Source organism: Sturnus vulgaris, chromosome 2, assembly GCF_052056855.1.
Source record: "Sturnus vulgaris isolate bStuVul1 chromosome 2, bStuVul1.hap1, whole genome shotgun sequence".
NCBI lineage: Eukaryota > Metazoa > Chordata > Aves > Passeriformes > Sturnidae > Sturnus > Sturnus vulgaris.
Window position 1 is genome coordinate 101017762 of NC_142244.1, and position 25235 is coordinate 101042996.

At 38.9% G+C, this 25235-nt stretch overlaps 1 protein-coding gene across 1 annotated transcript in view; it reads right to left on the reverse strand.

Moving 5' to 3' along the window:
• LOC148224930 (uncharacterized) overlaps positions 1 to 25235 on the reverse strand; it is an 84443-nt gene that overhangs the window by 6178 nt on the left and 53030 nt on the right. Inside the window, exon 2 of the mRNA XM_088159348.1 lies at positions 3768 to 3809. Coding sequence (XP_088015474.1) covers positions 3768 to 3809 — 42 coding nt within the window. The remainder of the gene's footprint in view (positions 1 to 3767; positions 3810 to 25235) is intronic.

Below are 25235 nucleotides of genomic sequence, written 5' to 3' on the forward strand. Positions count from 1 at the left end.
GCTGGGTACAGCATGTCCAGGCAAAAGAAAAGCAATTCTTGCCCACATGTTTGGGACAACACAGACGGATGCTGCTTACAAGATATGCAGAGAAAGGCATACCCTTAAACTTCAAAGAAATTTCTACTTTTAAGAGTGTTTACTGCTTATGTATAGAACATTTTTTGGTTCTTTCCAAGTGACCCAGGAGTACTTGTGAGGACTCTCTACTCTTTGCCTTAATCATTTGTGCAATGTAGATAATGAGAATTGCTTTGCAAATCATTTTGCATCTGTAAAGTGCTTTGAGATAACAAGATTAAAGACACAGGGAGTCTCATCTTGCCAAGAGGAGCTCTGCCAGAATCTGCCCAGTTAATATTCAAGCAAGTGAGATATTGCTATTGAACATTTCAGGTGATTATGGCTTTCTCACAGTTGCTGCAAGCAATTATTGGGACCATTTTCCCAGATTTTCTCTCCCTGCAGGCTTTGGTACTCAGCCAGATCAGTTTTCGTCTGTCTCTCTTCCGTTAGTGAAACTATCATAGATGTTGGTTTACTGATACCCAGGCACAAAAATAGTTAATTACTTCCAGCCCACCTGAGGAGAATCGTCCAAGGCACCTGGGCATTTAAGCCCCAAAATACAATGATCGCTAAGGGTACAACCTTATTTTGTAAATATGTACATTTACATAAATATCTGCTTCATCCAGTTTTCTCTTACTGGGCATAGTAAGAGGAAGGCAACTTAAGGTGGAGTTCATCTCAGGCAGCACATTGAGAGGAGACATCCTAACACCAAACAGCAGGAGATGTACCTTGTGAGACAGGCATGCTGCAGTCCTGTCCACCTCCTGCCATTTATGCATCTAACCACCAATCTGAGCAGATGTTGGTGTGTTTATGTCCACTGAGCTGAATGCAACAGGATTGATCCTTCCCCTCAATGTCAGTGGCAAAAAACAATGAAAATTTTCTTTTTTTTCTTTTCTGATTAGAGGGTTGAATTACAGTTATTGAAATGCAGTTAATCACTTCAGAGTGGTTTTATTTTTCATATTTAGTTCTTGGTCTCTCTTCTCTAGTCAGAACCTGTTGCAAATCCTATGACTTGTAGATTTGTTCTTAAGTTAACAGTTGTGTCTAGCAGAGTGGAAGAGATACTCCGAGGTTTTATTCAAATTCATCCTGAAATCTGAGTGCAGCTTGCCTCACAGAGGAACAAATTATTGCCCTGATTATCAGGGCGGGAAGGAAACAAATAGGCACAGCAGAAAAACCTTGCACACACCCTACTGTCAGGGTGTGGTCCCAGTGTATTTCATACAGTTTTTGGATGTGAGTTATTTAAACATCTGGAGGCTAGACAGTTGTATCTCTGTATCTTTTATAAGGCTTTTACAAACATCAGAGTGAGATGCATCCTCACTGATGGACTCACTAATGACACAGCCATTCTCAGAGTGAGTGCTATGAAAATAACTTCATAACATCTAACATCATCATAAGCAATATCATTTCCCAAATGCCATCAAAATTGAAACTGGAACAAGTTTCAGCCATCCAAGCATCTGAGAACTTTCTTTCTCTAAGTGGCTTGTCCAGGGGAAGAAAAAGAAAAGGAGCTGGTAAGCCTCTCTGAGGCTAGAGGAAATAATCTATGCAGCAGTAATTATTAACAAAGATACAGGAATTGTACATAAAATAAATAAAATGTATTTATACTTTTTCTTATAATATTTATTATGGGCATTTCAAAGTCATGTTTATCTTATTTGTTATCTTATTTCCAGCATTTCCCAGGAGAATAATATTTTAAACAATCAGTGACAATTCCAGAGATGTCCATTGTGAACTCTATTTTTAAGAGCTATGAGAGCAATAGACATAAAAGTTCTCATACTTAATAAAAGCTTGAGACTAGAATTAATTGTGCCCCATATATGTACATAAAGATTTAAGCTACTAAGCAGAAAGCATGGAGTTGTGTGTTCACCATGCTCAGATAATTCCCTCTCCTTTGTACTTTTTCTCCTTAATAGGTCATCAGTTTTGTGATCTATTCTGACATAACAACTCATGTGTGGCCGTGTCCCTCTTGGTCATCTTTTGTCATTAGAACTTATATTCCTATGCCAGATAAGTATAGAAATTACTCCATTAAAGTTATTGTGACTTCCAGCTAGTCCAGACAAGATGCTAGAAAAACACAGATCGTTTCTGTTTACACTCTTTGTGACAGTTTATCAGTAAATGACAGGTTTCAGTTTTGCCATTACTATACACAGATTATTTTCTATGTCAGAGAGATAAAGAGAACGAGGTTGTTTTTTTTTAAATATAAAAATGCAGCCAAGAATTTGAGAAATCAGAGGCTGAGTTTGTTCTTCCTTAACACAGATTGCTATTCTGGATATCTTTGTGTATGTGTCATTGGAATCAATCTCCCAAGTTCTGACAGGAAAATCATTGTTCTTCTAGGAAAAAATGTTTTCTAAAAATGTATGCTTTTTAGTATTATACAAGCTGGGATTTCCTTATGAAGTCTCTCAGGTAATCCTGTACTGATGAAAAATAAGAGCTTTCCAATACCTCTTAAAAGTATATTTGTTTGGATTGCTGTGCATTCTAATGAGATAATAAAGGCTTCCAGCAATCCTGTTTTACTGATATTTTCAGCTTTGTTCTAGACTATTATTATGTTAACATATAAATATACAATACTAATACATAAAGATATTAATATTTTATTAAGTATATCTATATGTTTGGGTGTGCTTGGTATTTAAATACCAAGTTTTATTGCATCTTAATTGTAGAGAACAATGTTTTCTGTGGTCAGACCAGTTAAACAGCTATCATATTACCACTAAATCAGAATTTTAATGTCTACTTCTTGATAATAGTCCTTTTACCTCTTTCCTTTACATTCTTCTCTTTTTCTCATCTTCTTTGTATGTTTGCCTATCTGAATGTTGTCTACAACTTCTTTCCAATCATATGCTTGTATTATTTTACATAAAAATATCCCTATTTTTTTTTGTTTTGTCTTTCCCTACATTTTTTCCTTATAAATATTATTGTGTTTCAAAATATTTTTGTAGTTTTGAGACTGGTACATCTCTCTTTCTATGATGCTTAACCTTCCTTCTTAAAATAAGGAAAGGAACAAAGCTGACAAAAGAAATAAAGATGCCTGAGTGCTAGTGCTACACACTTGATCTCCCATATTCAAAGTGAGCCTTCTTTGTGTCTTCACCTGTCTTTGGAGTACAAACACACTCCCATATGCAAATATACTGAAGTAACACAAGTCTGATCAGCCTTTCAGAGAGATTTCTAGCGTTTTCATCTACTAGAAACAATACACCCTTTTCCTGTTAAATAGTGCATCTTGTCTATGCTATTGGTATTTATTTAGAGAGACATCTAATTTCTCTACAAAAGCAATGAAAATCCAGATGAATTTTGCAATTCTTGCTGTGCACAGTCCCTCCATGAATTCAAATTCAATTGCTAGCCTCTCTTTTTAAATGTTTTTCTTTTTTTAATAGGAAAACCAAGGCATAATAATGTAACAGAAAAAAACAGTCCAAGAATGTGTGTATTTATGTTATGAATTTTTTAATGCTAGTTCTAAGTATCTTTAACAGAAAAAGAAAAGTCACTTTTTTTTAAAAAAAAAGGAAACCTGAATGCATCAGTCACAAGTCTGTTATTAATTGTATTTTGATATTTTCAAAATTCTGGCTGAATCCAAGTATCCAAATGCTGCCACTTACCATTGTAATGAACAATTCAATCTTGGCTGTAGTATGCATCACCTGAAAGGAGAATACATAGAGATGTAATTGAACTGAAACTCTCAGACAACTACAAGAAAAAACTCATAGAAGATTCTTTTCAGGGCCTGAACAAATTGATGAAAATGTATCTATGCAGGAACCACTATGCAAAGGCAATTGAAATGCCTATGATTTATGCAAGAAAATGGTGAAAACTGAACATGAATCTTTTGCTAGCTTTGCAAATCCTAGGGAATTGCTGGCTGATGAAAACCATTTATGTAGAGTACCAGCTGAGTTTCCATTTCCTTCAACTACTCTGTATTTCAGAAATAATTACACATTTTCCATCAGCAACATTTCTTTCAGCATTTACACAGTGGCAGAAGTATTTGAAGGAGAATCAACTTTACAATAATCCCTGAACAACAGGAACCAGAAACCTCAATGTCCCCCAAAATTAACAAAACCCTCTAAAATCCCAACCCCTTCCTCATGGAGAATTATTCCTTCCACACTCTACAACCACAGGACCAGCCCTGTCCTGGGCAGTGCAGGGTTTGGTGTGGAGGTCGGGGTGAGGGTGGGGCTGCCCAAACCTTGCTGATACCCAGGACACAGCTGACATGGAAGCCTCTAACTACACCTACCAGCTGGCTTTATATATAAAACCTGCTGTTCTTGACTTCAGCTACTCAACAAAAGATAATGGCCTGGGGTGAGCTTTTATTCCATGTTATTTATAGCTTCTCGACTCATCCTTTAATCACAGAAGAAAAATAAGCAGGAGCATAAGCACGTATTACTCCTCCTGCAACCTTCTTCCCCCCAGTAACTGTAGTGAAGAGGTTTGATGTTCAAGGACTTTATGATGAACATGTTAAGCCTTTCAGAAATCTGAAAAATCTCCCTAACTGCAATTTTAGAGTCTTATTTATCACACTAGTTAATCTTAGTCTTTCACTAAGTTAAGCACAATTTCTTTGTCTGGCAGCAGATCATCACCTCTATTACAGGGTAGTGACAACAATGCTATTAGCAGGGAATCAGTCAAAACCTGGTACAGACTGGAGTAAATAGTATGCCCTTGCCAGAAGATAAGTCAAGCAATGGTGTATGTTTGCTAAAATTTCATTGCAACATCTTTGATAAACCCTTCAAAGTTCAAACAGTACTTTTTTATTTTCCCTGACAGAGATTTGAAGGCGTCTAGAGGATATTGTGTTTGAATTTTTCTTTTAATAGCATTAACCAGGCTCTGAATGATATCAGTTTTTTCTCCCAACCTAATCGGAACTATTTCTACAGTCATATAGTGGTCTTAGTTTCATTATGCTTTTCATGAATCACCTACTTTACGGGCATAGGACCTTAGTGAAAAAAAGCAGGACTTTATTGTGACAGGGATACATAAGTTGAGTTTTCTATCTCTCTTTATTTAAGACCTTGAAAAAACAAAACAGGATTTAAGATTTAGGAAGGTCTACCTCAACTGTATTTATATTACTAAAATATATGTGTAATCACCTTGATGACAGAATTTCTGTCTTTCGGGTATTTTTACTTCAATGTAAGAAGTTATCTCAGCTTTCTGATAGATTTTTTTTGTGAGGCATTTTCTGTTCATACACTCACTTTCATCACATAAAGCAAATAACCTTCCTGTCTAATAGGCAAAATTACTTAATGCAACTGGGCTATAAAGGGAATCCCTGTGACTCTGCAGTTCCTGATTTCTATATAGGGATGTATGAAAACATTAATGTAAACATCCCATGACTGGAAACAAATCTCATCTATGCAATATCAGAACATTATGCAGCTTAGAGCACATTGAACACAGACTATGTGCCCAGATGGGGTTTCAGCACTGTGTTGCTTCTTCTCTTTTATTATTTTGACTGCTACAATAGCCCTGCCTGACAAATACCCTAGATCTGCATCCATGGCCACAAAAAACACTCCCTACAAAACACAGATTGTGTAGGACACCCAGGAGCCAAGAGTGACTAATAGGGAAAGCACCAAGCTTCAATTTGGCCTGGAGGAAAGTGGGTCCAGCCATGCCTGGAGGAAAGGGCCTGGGAAGTGGGAAAAGCTACAGGTCTTTTCTGGCAGTTAGAAACAGCATGGTACAAAGAAAGCCAAAGCTAGTAGAGCAGATTTTATACAGACTTCACTGAATGATGGGACAGCAAAATAAACCTTTGCCTTAGAAACTGTTTTATCAGTGTGGAGAAATCGCCTGAATAATGGCTGTAAATTCACTGGAAAACTGTTCTGCAAAGACTACGGAAGTTTGGAAGAGTCAGAATCTACAAAGCTTTGGCCTGATTTTATAAGTGTGATAGTATTATATAGCTTGGAGTTTCCATTCATAAATGTTATACTGATGATTTTTTGGGAAAAAATGTTATGGATTTAAACAGCTTAAATAGTTATGATCTCACTTGCCAGGGGAATTTCTAAGTGCTTTCTGTCTTTGCTAGAATTCAATTAATTTGTTCTTACTATTTCATTGTTCATTTAGAAATAAATTTTTACTGTTCAAATCATTCATTGTCCCCCAAAGCACTCAACCACCTGCTCATCTTTCAGTACATACTTCTGTCTTAGGGAAACTGGATTTATACTTTCTCTTATTTAATTCCCCAAAGGTACAAAAGCAGTGGTGGAAGTCCAGGGTTTTCATGGCTCATATCACCAGCTAAATATAATTTATTTAAAGTTATTGAAATAGAGCTATTGAATAATAGAAAAGAAACACAGAGGAGGCACACAAGAAAGCACTTATGGGCTTTCTCAAAAGACATGGCTTTCCTCTTTAGAATATTAATTGTGTTAGAGGAATAAAATTTTCTCTTAAGGGAGACATTCTTTCTTTCCCAAATATATTAGTATTCATAACAATAATCTTTCTCTTCCCCCCCCCCCCGCCTTTTTTGATGAGTCTTATGGACTTCAAAGATTAATTTAAGGAAAAAAAATATTTTCCGTATGAAATCAGCTTTTTTTGTGCTTCTCTTCCTTGAAGCTAGTGGAAAATCTGCCGGCAATTGCAATGGCACAAGTAGATTAGCTGGGACATATTTATGGGTATGTGCTTTTGGAGACAATTCAAATTAAATAATGCACATAACATAGGTTGCTACTAAACTGCTGAACTTCCAGGGGGGCTTTAGTTTTGTGCTAACTAGAATAATTATCTCATCAATCTCTTTTTCAGAAGTAGAAAATGTTCTTTTGTGGCACTGTAAAGGCTTATGTTGGCTATGTTGGCTCCTCTGCAGTCAGAGACAAGTTTCCTAAAAGGTCCAGATCCTGAATTTGGGAGCATGATCATCTCCACTAAATATAAGGGGAGCCTGAGAATCTGGGCAGCTACCCTCGATCTTAAAACCAGGGAGTGAATATTCCTGCTGCCACCTCACTGCCTCCTTCAGATCCATGAATTTTCTGAGGTGTTGTCCTTTCATCTCCCTCATCTGTGGTTTATTCCCAAACTAGGCATAAAGAAAGAGATTTTCAGCTTCCTACTTTCCGAAGGCTTCCTCAAAAAATGTAAACCAGCCCACGCAGAAAAGATTTAATTAGGATGGGAAAGAAATTTTGAATGATTTCCGAGTGATGAAATAAGGCACTAAATCACCTTTTTCAATACTTTTCCTATACGTTGAAAGCAGTTGGAACTGAAGAACTTATAAAACACCTTAAAAATTTTAAAGAGAATAATAAAGTGCTTTCCCTGTATTTTGTTTTATAGTTGAGCAGTGCAGAATCAGCCTTCTACCTTGCAAAAAAAAAAAACCCAACTGAAATATTAAATGATTATTCCCCCCAAAAATAGAGAATCTGTAAAGTCCTGAATCCGGTACAAAAAGGTAACAAATTTATCATTTAACTTAATTTAAATCCAGTTTTTACAAACCTTCTAGGCAAAAATTGATGAATTATTTTTAATAAAATTTCTGTTTGATACCAGAATGTGAAATAATATAGTTTTGAAAATTTCAGATGTGTCACATGTACAACATCAAAGCTTTTTTCTAAATATTGCCAGTTAAAGGACTTATCAAAACTGCAGCATTTTCACTATCTATTTTCACCATCCATTTAAATTGTTACAAAAAGCCCATTTCAACAGAGAAATTAACTCTTCCAGATTTGGGGAGTTTCCACAAGTAGTTTCATATTTTATTTTCATTTCCTTGCTAGTAAAGAGGTGGCAAAAATAGGCCAAGTATTACTATTTATATACTCTATCTATATTTAATTCTGGTGACACTCAATGAAAGCTTGAGAAATCAGAAACTTTCTGACTAATGTTTGCTGTGAGGTGTCGCTGCTGGCAGCTGGCAGAAAGAGAAAATTCCCCAGCAGTTACGGGTGGGTTTGCAATCTGCAAAGAAATCTCATGTTCAGTTTTTTTTAATGTTGATGTTTAGAGTAAAATGAGTTGAATCTAACATGATTGTGTATCTTTAACTATTGATCAAAATGGCTGGATTGGGGGTCCTTGAACAGGACTTGCTCCATGATGGCATTAGGCTAAACATCAATAATAGGTTTCTCTGAAAGTATTTTGTCCTCTTTCCAGTGGGGACGTTGTCCTTCTGACAGACTTTCTGGAGCAAGACATTTCACAAAATCCATGCTCCTGTGATGGGCAGAAAGTTCTTCTCATGATTGATTCTTTTAATTTCTTTTTTTTAATTATGGTTATAGGGCAGTTCAATAATGCATATTACTTAATGTCATCTTGTGACACTGAAAAATGTAAAATCTATTTCTATAACTATTGCTGATAGCAACCAAGTAATGAAACAGGTAATAGAAAGATCTAGGCAAATAAAGCCATTTTCTGGATACACCTGTACTGTCATGTTCGCCTCAAAATACAGAACTGTGCTGCATATTCTGCTGCTACTGTGCCAGAACTTGCAGTTTTCTTATAACCTTTTCTGCTAAAAAGCCAAACAGACTTCTACATTTACTTTTTAACAGCCTTTTTATGAACAGCAGCTTGGGAAAAGTTAAGATTTGAAACCTGCAGAAGGTGTTTTAATTTACAAAACTATGTCTTTGTGATGTCTGATCCACAGTGATAATATATTCTATTTCCAGGTAAAGGCCCTCTTTATGTTTCCTTTACTATCTTACCATGCTTTAAAGACGTGAGATTTATGAGGACATAATTTCTGGCCCAGACAACTTACAATTTTCACATGTAAAAAAAAAAAATTAGCAAATATAACTATTTCTGAATTGCCTTCTTTGTGTTTTACTTGCCCCAGAAGCAGAGTTTCACCCTCTCTGAAATTTTTTTAATTACCTGTCTGCTTCGTGAATTCCCCATCACTCCCTCAGCCACTCAGAACAAAAAGTGTTATATTTAAGGGCATCAAAGACCAGAAATACTCCACAACTACATAGACTTCCAGGGTTTAAGATCTCAATATAAACCCTTTATCAGTGTAAAAATGTGTAAAAAAAATCAAGACCTTATAAAAATAATTTCCCTTAAATATATTAGCAACTGATAGCATTACTTTTACTTACGTTTTAATGTGACAAGCATGCATCAGAACAAATAATAAAGTCAGTCAGGGAAAATTCCCCCTAAAAATGGCACAACAGCTGACTAATTTCCTGACAGCATGGGCCTAGAAGTACACAGCTAGAAATAGTATAAGGGAACCAAATTAGAAGGTGGAGGTTAAGCCTTCAAGATTTGAAAATGCCAAAATTAGAAATGGCTTCACAGTTTCATCTTTGCTCGCTGTACCGGGCAGCATCTCTTCTGAGCCTCAGGGTGATTTTCTCTTCCCCACCTCCCCGGCTCAACCACCCCCTTTCACCAAACTCCGGGCTGCAGGGTCCTTTCCCCCCTCCAGCCTCTCCTGACCTGCATATCCTGCCCTTTTGGTGGGCAGGTCACACTCTGCAGCTCCGACCTGCTTTGGGGAGAAGGAGAAAAGGCACATATTGGAGAGGCAGGAGACCACAAACACCTCCAGCAGGGATCCAGAGCTGCCCAAAGCCCGCAGCTTTGCACCCAGTTAGTGATCCTGAGCAGGAGCTGTGTAACATGGGCTAGTGCAGCTGAGCAGGGGTGTGGGCACACCTCAGTGGAGATGCTGGTGGACACCTCCTGCAGAAGGGACCTCTGTGGCCTCATGGCAGCTCTGCAGCCAGGGAAGGGGCAGAAAAGACAAACGAGTCTCTGCTGGAGCAGGACACTTCTTTAGGGGCTGTAATATGGAGAAAGTCAGCAACTGGCCTCAGAGTGATCCATCCGACAAGCTTCAAACCCCTGCCAAAGGGAGAGTGGTGACAAGAGATTCTCAACTAAAAGACTTTGCATCATATGTCAGCTTTAACCCGAATCTTGGTTATAAATAGATTTACCTGTGACTTTTTAAGTTCACAGACACAAAGCTGAACCCAGTGCCTCTAAAATGCCAGCCAGAACCCTGCTACTTGGAGCAACTGTGGGAAACGGGAAAGAAAACTGTAGAGGAGAGAGCTCCCGGTAGCGTTAATGGAATGCTGCTGCTTCCAGCTGGAGGGCATATTTCTTGTGCTGAGAAAATGGTGTTCCTCTGAACACAAACAATTCCTTTCTTCCCTGTGAACCACTGCCAGGCGCAACAATCAGACCCTGCAAAACTGCTGCTGCTATAGAGCTATAGATGAGAAAGGCAGAGAGGGACAGGAGAAGGTTCTCTTAGGAGCCAGGGCACACAAGCAGTTTGGCTACCAGAGAACACGAACGCTGGAAGCAGATGATAGTCACGATTGCCATCTAATGGCCAGGAGGCAGAAAATAGAGATGAGGGAGAGATGAAACAAGTAGTGAAAAGGAGGGGTGAAGAGGGAAGGGACTCACTTTAGGAGTGCAGGTTTGGGGCTGAGCCCTACTGACTGCACCTATTTCTAACCGGAAATTCAATTTGTGGGATTAGCATCAGGGAATGGCAAAAGGTGCTTAGATCTGACACTGAACTTTCTACTGAGCCTTGTAAATAGTGTGCACAGCCAAGCTGTGCTTATCGCATGTTCTTTACTGCAGGAAATGTTGCAGAATATCTATATATTTTTGGCTATTCTTTAGAGATTAAGTAGAGAGATAAAAAAAGACCTGTTCCCATTTATCCATTTATAAGGATGCTGCAGACAATGCACATCCTTGGTTAAAAAGTAGTACCGCTCACCAGAATCTGTTTCTTTCCAAAGACCGCTCCAGAGTCCAGAGTGCCCCAAGACAGAGAAAGAGTTTTTACCAGCAGAGTGCAGTGTTTCCCTAGAAATATGGCAGCATGAATTATTGGTATCGTAAAAGGTATTCTCCCACTCTAAGCAAAAGCTATTTTTTTACTAAAGGCAAATTGAGAAAAACAATTACATTTTCTAAAGAAGGTGCCCTTAATAATGATCATGCTAATCAGGGAAATTATGCTATACAGTTCAAATATGTACAGCTATAACAATCTAATTACAGTGACACTTCCTGGCAGCAAATCTATGTTTAATGAAGTGCATAAGTATTGAATTTAGCATGTGAATAGACACTGAGACTAACCATGTGCTTAAAATTAAGCAAATTACTAAATTCTTTTGTAGATCACATCATACTTAATATGCAGATTACTATCAGGATGATTTCCCTTTTTTAAAAAAAATATTTTCTTTCTTTCTTTCTTTCTTTCTTTCTTTCTTTCTTTCTTTCTTTCTTTCTTTCTTTCTTTCTTTCTTTCTTTCTTTCTTTCTTTCTTTCTTTCTTTCTTTCTTTCTTTCTTTCTTTCTTTCTTTCTTTCTTTCTTCCTTCCTTCCTTCCTTCCTTCCTTCCTTCCTTCCTTCCTTCCTTCCTTCCTTCCTTCCTTCCTTCCTTCCTTCCTTCCTAAAATTCTAAAATCCTAACTATTTTGAAAAATGCACCTACTTTCCTGGAGGAGTTTGTTTTCCCTTGTTTACCGAGAGCATCATCATATTGCCACTCTAGTTTTCCCAGAAAAATTGTGTCAAGATTAATCCTCTTCCTTTTTTAAAGAAACTTTGGAGGAAGGAAAATAGCTTAAAATTTTATTTTGAAAATAAATGTTACCCATTAATTACCGTGTCTGTTCAACAAACATAGTATATAGTTCAAATATGCAGCCAAAAACTTCTGGAGCAATCCTTCAGGCAAATGGAGTGAGTAAACACAATCAAGGAAATGGAAGAAAACCACAATCATCCCCAACTACAGCAATGCATTCTGCATCCACTTAACTTGTCACACTGTAATTTAATAAGAATACTCCTTGGACCAAATGTCTACTTTTGCACCTTGCTACAGCACATATAACCACCCCACTTAAGGTGTTAAGACAGGAATAATATCAGTTGCACTCACTGAAAGATCAACCATCCTATTTCTGGCAGCCCTTCACCCATTTCAGAGTGGGACTGTATTTCCTCCCAGTGTATTGAGTGGGGCGTGCACTTCCCTCAATTTTAATAAATAAATTTGGCTCAGGTTATAGTGAACAATGAGAAACAGATACTTTCAAAGAGGCTTTATCTGAGTGCTGTAGACACCTTCGTCTTAAGGTCTTTGGCTTTTGGAGGTGCACATTTCCCTCTGTGGCTGCACAGAGGGAGCCTGGAGTGACTAACTTTGGATGACTAACTATTTAAACAGCTGGCTTAAAGAAAATAAACCCCAACTATATCTTTAAGAGCACTTCTCCCCCCTTCCCCGACACCCTCCCCCAGGAACTACGTGGCTTAGTATGCATGACATTCCTAAAAGGGGGAGGGGGCAGGCAAGGAGGGGAGGCCAAGGAGGGAAGAGAAAGAAAGAAAAAAAATGTTCTTTTGCACTCTGTACTTCCCTTTCAGTTTCTTTCTCAAAACGGATGTGGGGAGCCATAAAATGTCAGCTCAGCCAGCGTGGCTCAAAGCTCAGTGTGACAAGGTCATGCAGAGGTGGCAAATGAATGTACAATGAATTCAGCAGAGTACTGCTGGCTGCTGCAATTCTGAAGGGGTCATGCAAGCAGGGAAAATAAAGAGAAGCAAGAATTTTTGCACAGAAATGGAAAGAAATAAAATATATGTGCTTTGTATGTGATACCTTGGTATTTTTTAGTTTATCATTATTTTAAGCATCACTGTACTTTCAAATCTGATCTACTATTATTGTTAGAAAACTAATCAAGCAAGAACAGCTGTGCTGGCAGCTATATAAACAGTGACATACATGCTAGAAATTTTTCTGTGGGCAGAGGAAGAATCTGGCAGGTATGCAAAGAAAAGGAAAACGGAAGTTAGGAATGTGTGAGAAGGCTTGGAGAAGCACAAGAATCAAGCAAAGAGTGGCATCCATGAGAAAAGATAAGCTGTGCTTTGTTTTGTGTTACTTTACTTTGCACTAAAACACACAAGTATATGCACATGAATGTGCACATATACACTCATAAAACTGCACGGTATAATAATGGTTTATATTGAAACTTTTGGCTTTTCATTACTTTTGTGACTTCTGTAGTAAACTAGGATTCATTTTTTTCCCCACATGGAACTTCAAGATATAAAGAAACTCCTTTCAATAGAAGTAGATATCCATTGATCCTGCCATATTTCTACAAAATGTTAAAAACCACAACAATATGCTTTAAAAAAAAAGTTCTAAAGTTCGCAGCACCTTACAAAGCATCAGCCAATATCCAAACTGGTGTGAGCAGACTGTGTCAAAATGATGCACTCCACATCCTGCCCAAGGAATCACTTTCCATCTTCACAAAACAAAATTAAAGATTTAACTACTGTTTTCCAATCTATTAATCTAATTTTTCCTGCAACAGGATCTGCCTGTATGACACACGAGGCAGGTGTGCTAATTTTAAATGCAACTTCCCTCAGGATGTGGAGCCTTTCAAGGATCTCAGCAGCAGCAGGCTGTCTGCCTGAGAGAGCAATTTCCCCTTACAGCTGGATTGAAAAAATACAGGAATATGCTTAGACATTTGCCTTCATATTCTACCAGGACATAGGGTTTAAGTGTTTTGTAATGTAACAAATAATTTCCTCATTGTTTCAAACACTGCTACCAAATACACAGGAGAAAGTGCATTGTCCTATGAAAGGCTGTGAGAAAACTTTAAAATACGGATTAGGGGATAAAACACGTAAGCATCTGCCTTGATTACTTACTGGCATCTGTTCATAAGATGTAAGTTTCTGCTTGTTCTTTTAACAGTATGAAAATTATATAATAATTCTATTATGAAGCAAACAGGTTTACGTACTGGAGCATTTTGGGCCAGGACAGACACCACAGAAAGCCTTTCCTCAAAAAAGATGGATAGAACTTGGTTTGACCTGTGGACCTCAGCTGTGTGATGTCGCTCTGGTGCCAGTGATCCTCACACATGCAGCAGTTTCAGTCTCCATCCAAACAGAGAGGAGAAGCCATTCCTTTAACCCTGTTCAGAAAGCTGCTTGTGCCTAAAATCATGGTCATTGCACCAACACTGACTTGTCCTCTGTCTTCAGCTGTGTCAGGGTGATGGTGCAGTGGGACACAGGCACCTTGATGCAACCAGCTGCTCTTGAGTGGAGTGAGGAGTGACTGGGGGCTGTGGTCACAGAGCTGTAAGGGCTCACAGAGTGGGGCATGGGTGTGGCTGTGCACTGGGCTCAGGTGGGCTGCCAACCAGCAGGAATCACAGAGTCAAAGATTCACATTGGAAAAGACCTCTAGGATCATCCAGTCCAACCACTAACCCAGTACAGCCAAATCCACCACTAAACCCTGTTCCTTAAGTGCTATATCCACACATCCTTTCAATCTCCAGGCATGATGACTCAAGCACTGTAGCTCGGTGGAGGCCTCCAAATGTCCATCAGTGGGACCTCCAAATGTAGCCGTGGAAAGGGGTTTTAACCCTTTAAGTGCGGCAGAAATAAGATGCACAGCTACATGGTCATCTTTCATGATAGGAAGAAAGAGACAAGTTTATTCAGAAACACACTTGGGTTTATAGCATGACTCGCAATTCCAAGAGAAGAAAAAGATGATTGATTCAGAGAGAAGGCACCCCATTCCCAGGGTCTGGTCATGCACCACAATAGGTGTTCTATCTTGTTATTAATTCCTTTTTATTTTGACCAAATTACCACCCTGGGAGAAATTCTCCCTAGCCTTGAGATGGACCAGCTTATGGGCTGGGAACAGAGCTGAAAAGCTCCAGCCTGGACTATTTTTCAGGCTGTAATTTTCTTACTTTCTCAATATGTGTCCCACAAGCACTTTCCTGGGCAGCCTGTTGCAGTGCTTGTTGCCCATTTGGTGAGGAATTTTCTCTTATTATCCAATCTAAACCTCCCATGGTGCGACTTGTTGTTTGTGACTTGGGAGAAGAAAGCTAACCCCCACCTGGCTGCAACTTCCTTTCAGGTGGTTGTAGAGAGTGATAAAGAACCTCTTAAACCTTATTTTCCTCCAGGCTAAACAAGCCCAGCTCCCTCAGCTGCTCTTCATAAGACCTGTGCTCCAAACCCTTCACCAGCTCTGTTGCCCTTCTCTGGACATGCTCTGGTACCTCAATGTCTTCCTTGTAGTGAAGAGCCAAAAGGCTTTATTTATTCCAGACCTTAGCAACCCAAACATTCCACTTCTGTGAGTGCTCGGGTTTAGGCTTGGTTGGGCTCAGAGATGAAATGTTTTGTTGTTTTTTCCAAAAAAAAGAACATAGCATTGAAAAGGCTGCATGGAAAATCCTGTGGTGTATTAGAGGTGTCTCTCCTGGCTTTCGAGTCATAAAGTTCTGCTGTACATCCACCTTTTTCATGCCAAAAGGAGAATCATCCTTATAATTCTTTAATAGCAGAATTATCAATATTTTGGAAGCCACTATCCTTCCAGAATGTCTGCAAAGGGCCAAGTAGAAAACATAGAGAAGCATTTCCATCTAAGGTTTCTTTACATAAAGATACAATTTTTAGGTCTTCATTTCACAAGAAAGGCTTCTGTTAACCTCGTTATGACCAGTGTGGGAAGAGGATGCTCAGGCAGGGATCAGCATTAGCTCCATTGATTTCTTTGTGCAAATTGCAGTCTTTTCCCCTCAGTAATATGGCACAGAGTGTGGCCCAGGCTTACACCCTAAGTTTAGGAATCCTTAAAGAACCCAGTGATTTGCCTGGAAAATCCAGGAACAGGCAAGAGTCTTAAGATCCCCATAAAACCTAATTCTTGTGGGAACCTCCTCACTCAGTCAACAGATTCCAGGTTAAATTATCAGATCTACTAAATGTTGACTTTAAAGGGAATTAAATACCCAAACATCTGTGAGAGCCTGAGTAGTTAAATGATTGCTACTAAAGGTCTCACCTCATACTGGCTATCTAAAAGTTAAGCGACTATTGTGTGGTAGTCCTTCTACACTCTCCTATGGTCAATGGGATGGCAGTGAGAGGAAACTGGAGGGTGATTCATTTCCTCAACCTCTATCCTTGGCTTGGCTGAATCATCTGAGACTGGTGCACTGATTGTGGGAAGAATCTGGGCTACAGCTGCAGACTGATTTTAGGCAGGATGACTCGCATCCTCTGCGACGCTTTCAGCAGCAGGCGGAGTAATCAGGGAGCGTCCATTATTTCTGTAAGTGCGACTAAATTTTCCAAGTCACTTCCATTTTTTTGACAAAGACTGTGTCTGTCAGGCTTCTAATAAAAATACCCCTCTCAAAACACTTCTCACCTTGACAGAGGACTGATTGCTGATTTTTACTTTTAGTGGACATGTTTTGTAAGGGTTTCCCATCCTGGGTGCATTTCCTCAGTTTGGTTACAAGAACGGGAGCAGTCTCACAGGCCCCAAGGGAGTTAGGATATTTTACACTTATTGCTTTCCCATTATCCAAAGAAAGAAATTGGATTGGCTTGATCCTTGTTGGCAGTTCTTTATCATGATGTTATCTTCTTGGTATTTAATCTTTTTTTCTGAGTCTTGGAGTTAGGCTGTTAAGTATATTATGACGCTGTGTTTCTGTATTCCACCATTTAAAAATAAGTGTGGCTTTTGACCTTTACAGTTTTTCAGAGATCTCTCTTGTCTCTTCTGCATTCTTTGAAGAGCCCCCTAAGTTATCACTTTTATTTGCTCCATAAATATCTTGTCAAATTTCATCAGAGTGATTCAGCTTGAATACATTTATCTCAACCTCACTGCCTAACTCAATCTTCCCTTAGCTTGAATGCCACTCCTGTCTTCATCTGTCTAAACTACTGTGATTAAGTTCTCACAGAGTTTACATTTTGGCACCCGAAGACATAGGGTATTTTCTCATTTTCCTTAAAATTTCATAGAGAGGCTTAAGTTTTAGCCATTCATTTGCTCAGAAATTTTTATTTCATGCTTGTGGATACTTAGTAGGTATCACCCCATATTAAGGCAGATGGACATCACCAACTAGATGAGGGAGTAGTATGGATTAAGACCTGAGACAAATCCTAGGAGGTACAGCAATTGTCTGGGGAATGGGAGATACTGTGATCTCAAGCCATGCCCCTTCTTGCCCCTTTTCCCATGCCAAGTGTTTTCAAGCCATGCCCCTTGCACTCATGCTTGTGCAATGTTTTCAGCCCGCACGGTCTGAATGAGATGAGGTTCAAGATGCTCTCCTAGTATGTTAAAATTTTGACCCCATAGGGTCTGAGTAGCTCCATCTACCTGGAGGTTGCCCCATCTTTGATGCCAGAGTGCAAAGAGCAGGCAGCACATGCTGCACCTCTGCTCTGCAAAGGGCCAGGTGCCATCACAAGTGGAGGACAGAGGGGTTCAGCATCCCCCTGAGCACCCATGGAAGGCACCACTTGTGGGAGATGCCTCTGGTCCCTCCCTAGTCTAATCCAGGAAACACAATTACAAGCAGACTGCATCCTCCCCCTGCAGCTTCCTGAGCTCCTGATGTAAGCTTCAGGACAAGTATGGTAGCAACATTAAAGCAAATTTGGCTCTTTCCCCTGCTCTCCAGGCTGCATACTGAAATGTTCAGTGAAGCATGGCCTATGTTGGGCATCTGGATTATGGCAGGCTGGATTTTATCCATCTAATGCTGATGATGCATTTGTAAAATCTCAGAGGAACACTGATATTATGCAACCACATGAGTACTTTAATACATCATTTGAAAAGTGGCAGATTTATATAAAGTATTTAAGATGCTGAAAGAAAAATCTTCCCAAATACTCTTTTATATATACAAAATCATTTTACAGTGTCTCTTGAAATCTTGCCCAAAAAAACCCTTGGGCCAAAACTTTGTGTCAGAAAATAATTAATCAGTTCTCTGAGGTATACTGCTCAGTCTCACTCTTTACTTCATTCTTTCTCCATTACCAAATCCCTCCTTAATCTTTCATTCCTTTCCTTTGCCCATTAATTGAAAGCAGTAGCTTTCTCTTCTGAGATGGTTCTGACTACAAGTATCAAAAGTAAGTCTCTGATGTCCCTATCTCAGCTGATATTCCCTCAGCCCACCTTATAGTCTGGGGATAGTAGGGGGTGGCCACCAAATTGACCTATTTTGACACCAAGCCACAGGACAAAAACAAATGCTAATGGAATACTAATTTAGGTAATATCCATAGCATATCTCAGCTGGCACAAAAGAAATAATGGACTCTTTTAAGGTTTTAAATTCAAGGTGAGTTACTATGGGTGCAGGGGGCAGATGGGAAACTACCCAGATTAATAAGCATAAATTACTTTTTATGCCGGCTGACTTTGTGTTATCTTCCGCAAATCAAAAGGAACTTTGGATATTCGAAAGATTCAATGGCTGAAATAAAAAAAGCAGTTCCATATGTGCCTTCTTTGTCTGTGTCTAGTATCAATTATTAAAGGCAAAGGATAATCAAACTGCTGAGCTCCAAAAAATTGCCCAAAGTGTAATGACATAGGATAGCTCATTTTGAGCAATCAATTCATAAGTGCATTAATACAACTCAGGCATAGCTCCACTTGGCCTTACCTCAGCAAAACAGTATCCTCTGCAAACACTGACTCTGTTTCCTGGCATAGTTTATATTCTCCCTAATTGTGTTTTGTTTGCTAGGAATTACTAATAAAAGCATGATTGTAGAGCTGGTGAAAAGCAAATGCAGATGCACATGAAGAAGGAGGACTGGTCTGAATTACAATAAAGACCACTTGCTGCCATTTTCCATCTCATTCAGAAGCTCTGCTCTGCTACAGCCTAGAAAGGGAAACAATATACAGAAACCAATGAGTAACAAAAGTAATCAATAGGACTGAAAACTTCATCAAGCCATTAAATGAATGACTGGTTTGCTCTCATCTGAGACAACTGCCTAAGCATTCAGTAGCAATCACTCTGGCTAGACAGGCAAGGTGGCACCATGGGTGTGACTGAACCCCATGGTGGTCACCATGCTTTGTTCTGTTCTCTGCCTAGAAAACAGAAGCAGTCTCAAAAGCCATGACAAATATACATCTCAAGGGAACCTGGTTGGGCTGTACTGGTCACTTTCAAAAGAAGTCAATAAAAAGCATCCTGATGAAGATTTAATAAAGCTAATGAGTGACACATAGAGGAAAAAGAATAATTGGAGATATCTGTTTATCACTGTAGGGTTGTTTAAGGCTTTACAGGGCTTTACTCTGCACCGCTGGTTAGTGGTTTGTCTCAGTCTCGTCTGGTTTGTTCAGGTCCAGGATTATTAGAAAGGCAATTGAGCCAGATTCTCGTGTTCAGACTTGGGAGTTAGTTATATCTTATCAAAATTTACAAAAAGCATAACAACACTTCTAGCTCTCTGCTAGGAGTAGGAAAAATGGCTCCAAGCTGAGCCTGTTTCAAGGCCTTTTAAACTAAACACACCAATAAGAGTTTAACACCTATATTATTTATACTTTTAACCTAATAATAGATTCCCATGACCCTCAGAGTGACTTTAGACTGACCGATTCAAAGATAACTACCTAATTTCCGTGAAGAAGAAGGAAGAGAAAAAGATGAACAAGAAGAAAGACACCACCCAAAATTCTCCATCTTGTCCCCTAACTACCACTATACATAGAAACCTCAAATTTAATACCCATCACTCAGTGAAAATACACACATCTAACCTACTACACATTTGTGATCTCTAACTCATTTTTTTATATTTACAAGTCTTCTCCAAGGTTTCAAGTCCAGTGCTGTGTTTTCCAGGGTGCCTGTGCCAAAAAGCACAGAAAACTCAAAAACTCCATATTTCTGAGATCCAACAATCACCTGCCCTCATAGCAAAAGCAGATCTCCAGTGAGAGTGGAACACCATGCATCTGCTGTTGGTAAAAAGATTTCTCATAAAAATTAACTATGTGAATTCCCACTAGGTATCAAGGAGAAGAGTTTGGTAAAGCTCATGAAAAGTGCTATGGAACAAATGCCCAGTTACAGCCTGTTCTCCTGAAGGAGTATAAAGCCTCATGCCTCACTCCAATGCACAGTGCGCTTCTCACATCAATAAAGGATGCAGAAGCATCCATATCACAGTCTTTGCATGGGTCCTTGCAACTCTGCCATGTTGATCACTTGCTGTACTCAGACCTGAATATTTACCTCCAGCCTATTTTTCCCGCTGTTTCTAATCTATGGCACTATTTTTTCCTCACTATCCAAGTTATCCATAAAATATGTTTCCCATAAGGTTGTTTTTTTTTTTAATAAAGCAGTTACCTATTGTTTAATCTCTGTTCTACTAGACCTTGCATTCTAATGTCTTAGGAAGCATCATCTTAATATTTTCCAGAAGCAATATTAACGCATCATAGAATATTTTCTGAGCATATGTTAAAACTCCAATTACAGCTCAGCTAATGAAGGCATACAAATGTTCAATTAAATAAAACATATGCAGTGCAGTCTACCCACCAAAGTACTTGCCCAATAGTTGACTGTAAATGAGATTATGTGTCTTCCTGTAAGATCTGCCTCTTCAAAGCTTTTGGGGTGACTTACTGACTTAGAATACTGAAAATTAAATTGGAAACAAGTGAATTCTCCTCTCTCTGACTGCAGGTTGTTCATCACTGGGTCCCTCATTCTTACCAAGAACAGAAAACTGAAAAGCCTTAGCATTTCCTCTTGACTAACTCCCTTCATACTTCTTGCTCATCCTCTTTTCCCTCAGGAAGGAAAAACACCATAAATTGTAGGGTTTCCTCTTTGCCTCTCTTGATTTTAACTTTAAAAAATGGACAAAACTAGTCTCCAAAATCTTTGTTTCATCTTCAAAATAAATTGTCTTATTTTCCAAATACAGTGTAAACAGCAGCTATTGGCAAAGTCAGCAAATACAAAGCAAGTTATTTATGGAGCACATAACCATGGAGTTGGAAGCCCATATGCTGTAGATGGATGGGGATGATGAAGTAATTGTGCCCAGTGGTATGGGTTCAAGAAAAATGCTCAAACAAACGTGAACAGACCCTTTTATTTCTTGTTGAAGTATCCTGTGGATTAATTGAGAAAGACAACTAAGTACCATCCTCCTGCTATCAAGAGAGTTGCATTCCTATCTTTCTGATAACCTCATATTACTCTGGGAGAGGGGATATAATTTTAGATTCCTCATATTAATGAATTCTAGAAAAAAACACATACTACCTAATAACAAGTATTCCCCTAATGGTCAGAGCCTTCCTTATGGCAGTGTGTTTGAGTTGCAAACACAAAACAAAAATATGGGTTGAGACTCACTGCAGTAATTTTGCTCACCAGCAAGTGATAAATGAAGTTCTTGCTATAATTCTACCCCAGGATCAGCAGAAGAGAGTCTCTTTAGATCATTCATTTCATTTAGATCTCTCACTCATTTAGATCACTTATTTCACTACTCAGTCAGTAATGAAATCAGCCCACATTTACATAGTACTAGTCCCTCACTCTTTTGAAGAATTTGAAGCAAATTTGAGATTTTTCAACTTCATAGCAAAGATGGTGATAATTGTAAACTGCATGTGAACAACAATTTTGTGCATGAACCCACTGCAGGGCTACATTTCAATTCAGTATCATCTTTTAATGAGCGAAAATATGTAGCTGGGTGGATGCTCCTGGGATCCAGATGGGAGAGTTGAGCAAACTGTGGGCTGTGCAGTACATACTGCTGTCCTCAGTGCTAAGAGGGGTGGGGTGCTCCAGGATGATAAAGCTTTTCAGGAAATCCATTTTGTCTGAGAAGCCTGAATTTTTTGCTCTTAAATAATTTTGCCATGTCAGTAACATATCCAAATAGGAAAGATTCTCCATTGCCTTGCTGCTTTGCTTTCATTTTAGTGGTGTGTGAACTGGATGTGCAACATTAACCCTTACTGCCTGGGTTGGGTATTTTCCAGCAAGGTAAAAAAATGTTAATGTGAATGACCCTCAGGCTAAGAAATAGAACTAAAAACATTGAGTCAACATAGCATAATGCAATATAATATTAGAGGTATACTACATTATCATATTACATTAAAAATGTACTATATATTATTCTGCATTTTTATGTTGTATATGTATTACATATTCCATGTTCTATGTTCTGCATTACTGTATATATATATGTATGATATATTGTACTTGTAATATTCATATTATATATTATACATACACACACACATATATATGCTGTAGGTAAATATATATACATAAGGATTATCATCACCACAGTCGCTGTCCACATTCTCACAGAAATGGTAAAAACAAGGAGTCAGGGTTCTGGTGTGTGTTAGTCATGGTCTGATCAAATATTAAGGAATTCTGGAGTGATGTAATTTCTAGATCTTTGATAAACTTAGTCAAGAGCAAAGCACTAGGTGCTCAAAGTATCTTATGTGCCTGTTTCAGGACACATATGGATCTTTTCTGCTGAAGCTGACCTTCAGTGTCTAAAGCCTGTGTTTTCTTGAATACTGATGTTCAATCTGTGCAAACCCATGGCAATCCTCACTAAAATTTGAAACCCTACAGTTTATGCATATACAATTGCATTCGCTCCAAATAACCAATGTTAGGACTAAGCAATGGCAGGACTAACACTAGCAGATGCAGTGTAAAGTTTATTGGGGGAAAATGATCCCTTATGGAACTTGAGGGTATGTCTAAATGAACAGAATTAACATTTATGCTGAGTGTGTATTGCTGAGAGAGAAATGAAACTTTCCACCTAGTACACGTCTCCCTCCAGCTGTCCTGTTCAGGCACGGCTTGATTTTAGACCTGGATTCTTGGAATACTTTGGCTATTTCGACAAGCATCGCGAACGTGTAGCATTAGAGGTGTGTGTCGATACAAACCACAGCCCACTGGTGGCAGCAGTTCGTTAAGAGTGGACAAACGCCGCTTGAGCAGCAGGGGTCTGCACACAAACACGTCATTTGTGGGCACAGACAGACAACTCTCACATCCAGTTCAATCTACGGGCTCTTTCTTATCCCAAAATGCGGGTTTCATGAAGACCACTGCTGTGAAATAAAACTTAAATTAAAAGTGAGGGAGACAATAGTCCAAATACCACTAGTATGAGCTGAGATGTGATCCCTTTGGAACGTTTGGTACCATCCCCAATTTCACATCTGTTCTGAATAAGCACAATGAGTGACCATAATAATTGGATGTTTGACCCTTATTAATATCAATATCAAACAACCATGGACTCAAAGAAATGGCACCTATATATTTTTACTGTTACTCCTTCTGTGTGATAACTTGCATTCAGGTTCAAAGTAGCTGTACACCTTTCTGCATAAATGAGTTCTGCCTGTCTGCCTGCCTGCAGTGACATATTTTGGCAATAATCCACTATGTCAATATGTGTTACTGTTGTTGTTTTTCCTGAGCATGTGTGTAGTAACTTCCTACCAACCTTAAAACATGCCAGGGAATGCTTTTGTTTTTGCTAGACATAAACAAACTTGTATCTACGAAAATGAGCATGAGGTGAAACTTGAGATGCCACAGACCCTGTTATCACCAGAAGCTGTCAGTAAAACTGAGGGTTCCTCTTCTTGCAAGGGAAAATGGACACTGCTCCATCTGTTCCCACCACTACTTTTTCTGCCATCAACCATGTCCGTGGGTGTATGCATCTAAGCCTGACACTTTAAAAACAAATATCACAAGCTTTATCAGTTTTCAATCTCTAGCACTGGTCCATACCTTTCTGTGTGAAATAACCTGAACACACCTATGGGCAAATTAGTGCATTCCTGAGTCCCCATCAGTCTTAATGGCCTCAAGAGCAAAGCTAGTCCAGGTGAGATTATTTGAAAAAGTGAGACAGTGATACAGCCTGAGAAAATTCTAAATATCTACCAAGCACGGGGTTCTCTTCAATCCACACAACCTTCATGTGTGACTTTGCTGCAACAGATGTCCCTGCCAGTCCCCACCTCTGTTTACACTTAGACATTGTAATTCCCCTCCAACTTAAAAGAAAACTGCTAGAGAAAAAGACTCGAAAGTGTCAGGAGCTGTGTGGGTGCCAAAGACACATTTGTCAGGTGATAAGAGAGCTGTGAGATGAGAGATGCTGTGAGAGCTGTGCCTTTCATCCTCAAGAAGGTTAACCTGCAACACACACACACACACAAACGCCTAGTCTGTGACACCTGTGGAATATACTAGAACAACTAAAATCCAGGATTATGGCAGTTACAAGAAGCACTTCTTCTCCCTTGCTTTTCACAAACTGGCACTACAAAGAAAGCATCACATCAAGAAAGTTTACATGACTGAATGTGCTTTACCTCAAGAGCTTCATCCCTCACTCCTTACCCTGCTGTAAGATTGAATGTCAAGGATGTGAGACAGGTTTTGAGCAGATCTCCTACATATTTTTATATCTTGTTGAGTGGAAAACTTAGTTTCTTCTATTTTCCTTTTTTTCTTTCTTTTCTCCTAAAATTAAATTAAGAAGGGAGTAGGATTGAAAAATAATTATATAGATTAGATAGATAAACCCACATGTAAACTTTGAAATACCTCACCTGCCTACAACCTTACAAGAGACAAAAGATTGTTGCACTTGTATGGGTTTGGGAAGCCAAAACCAGAAAGCTTGATAGCTGAATGGGCTTAAGATGGTTTAAAAGCAAATGCCTCAGATATGGCCAGCAGCATTCAGCACAAGAGGTAAAATCCGCCCAGGAAAATCAACATAAAGTAATAAATCTGCGGCGAGTTTCAAGTTGCCACTAGTTTAAAGCCAGCTCAGAGATAACTATATACATAGCACAGGTGTGGCCTCAAGGGTAGTGCCATTTTCCAAGCTAAATAAATAAGTCCTTCTGTGTGCTCATGCACAGTGACTTACACTATTCTTCTGTGTCATGCCAACTTGTCATAAGAATGTTGGCTGTGGAGGGAGCCCCACTTTGGAATGACATAATTCACCTAATTAATGATGCAGGGTACATTTCGT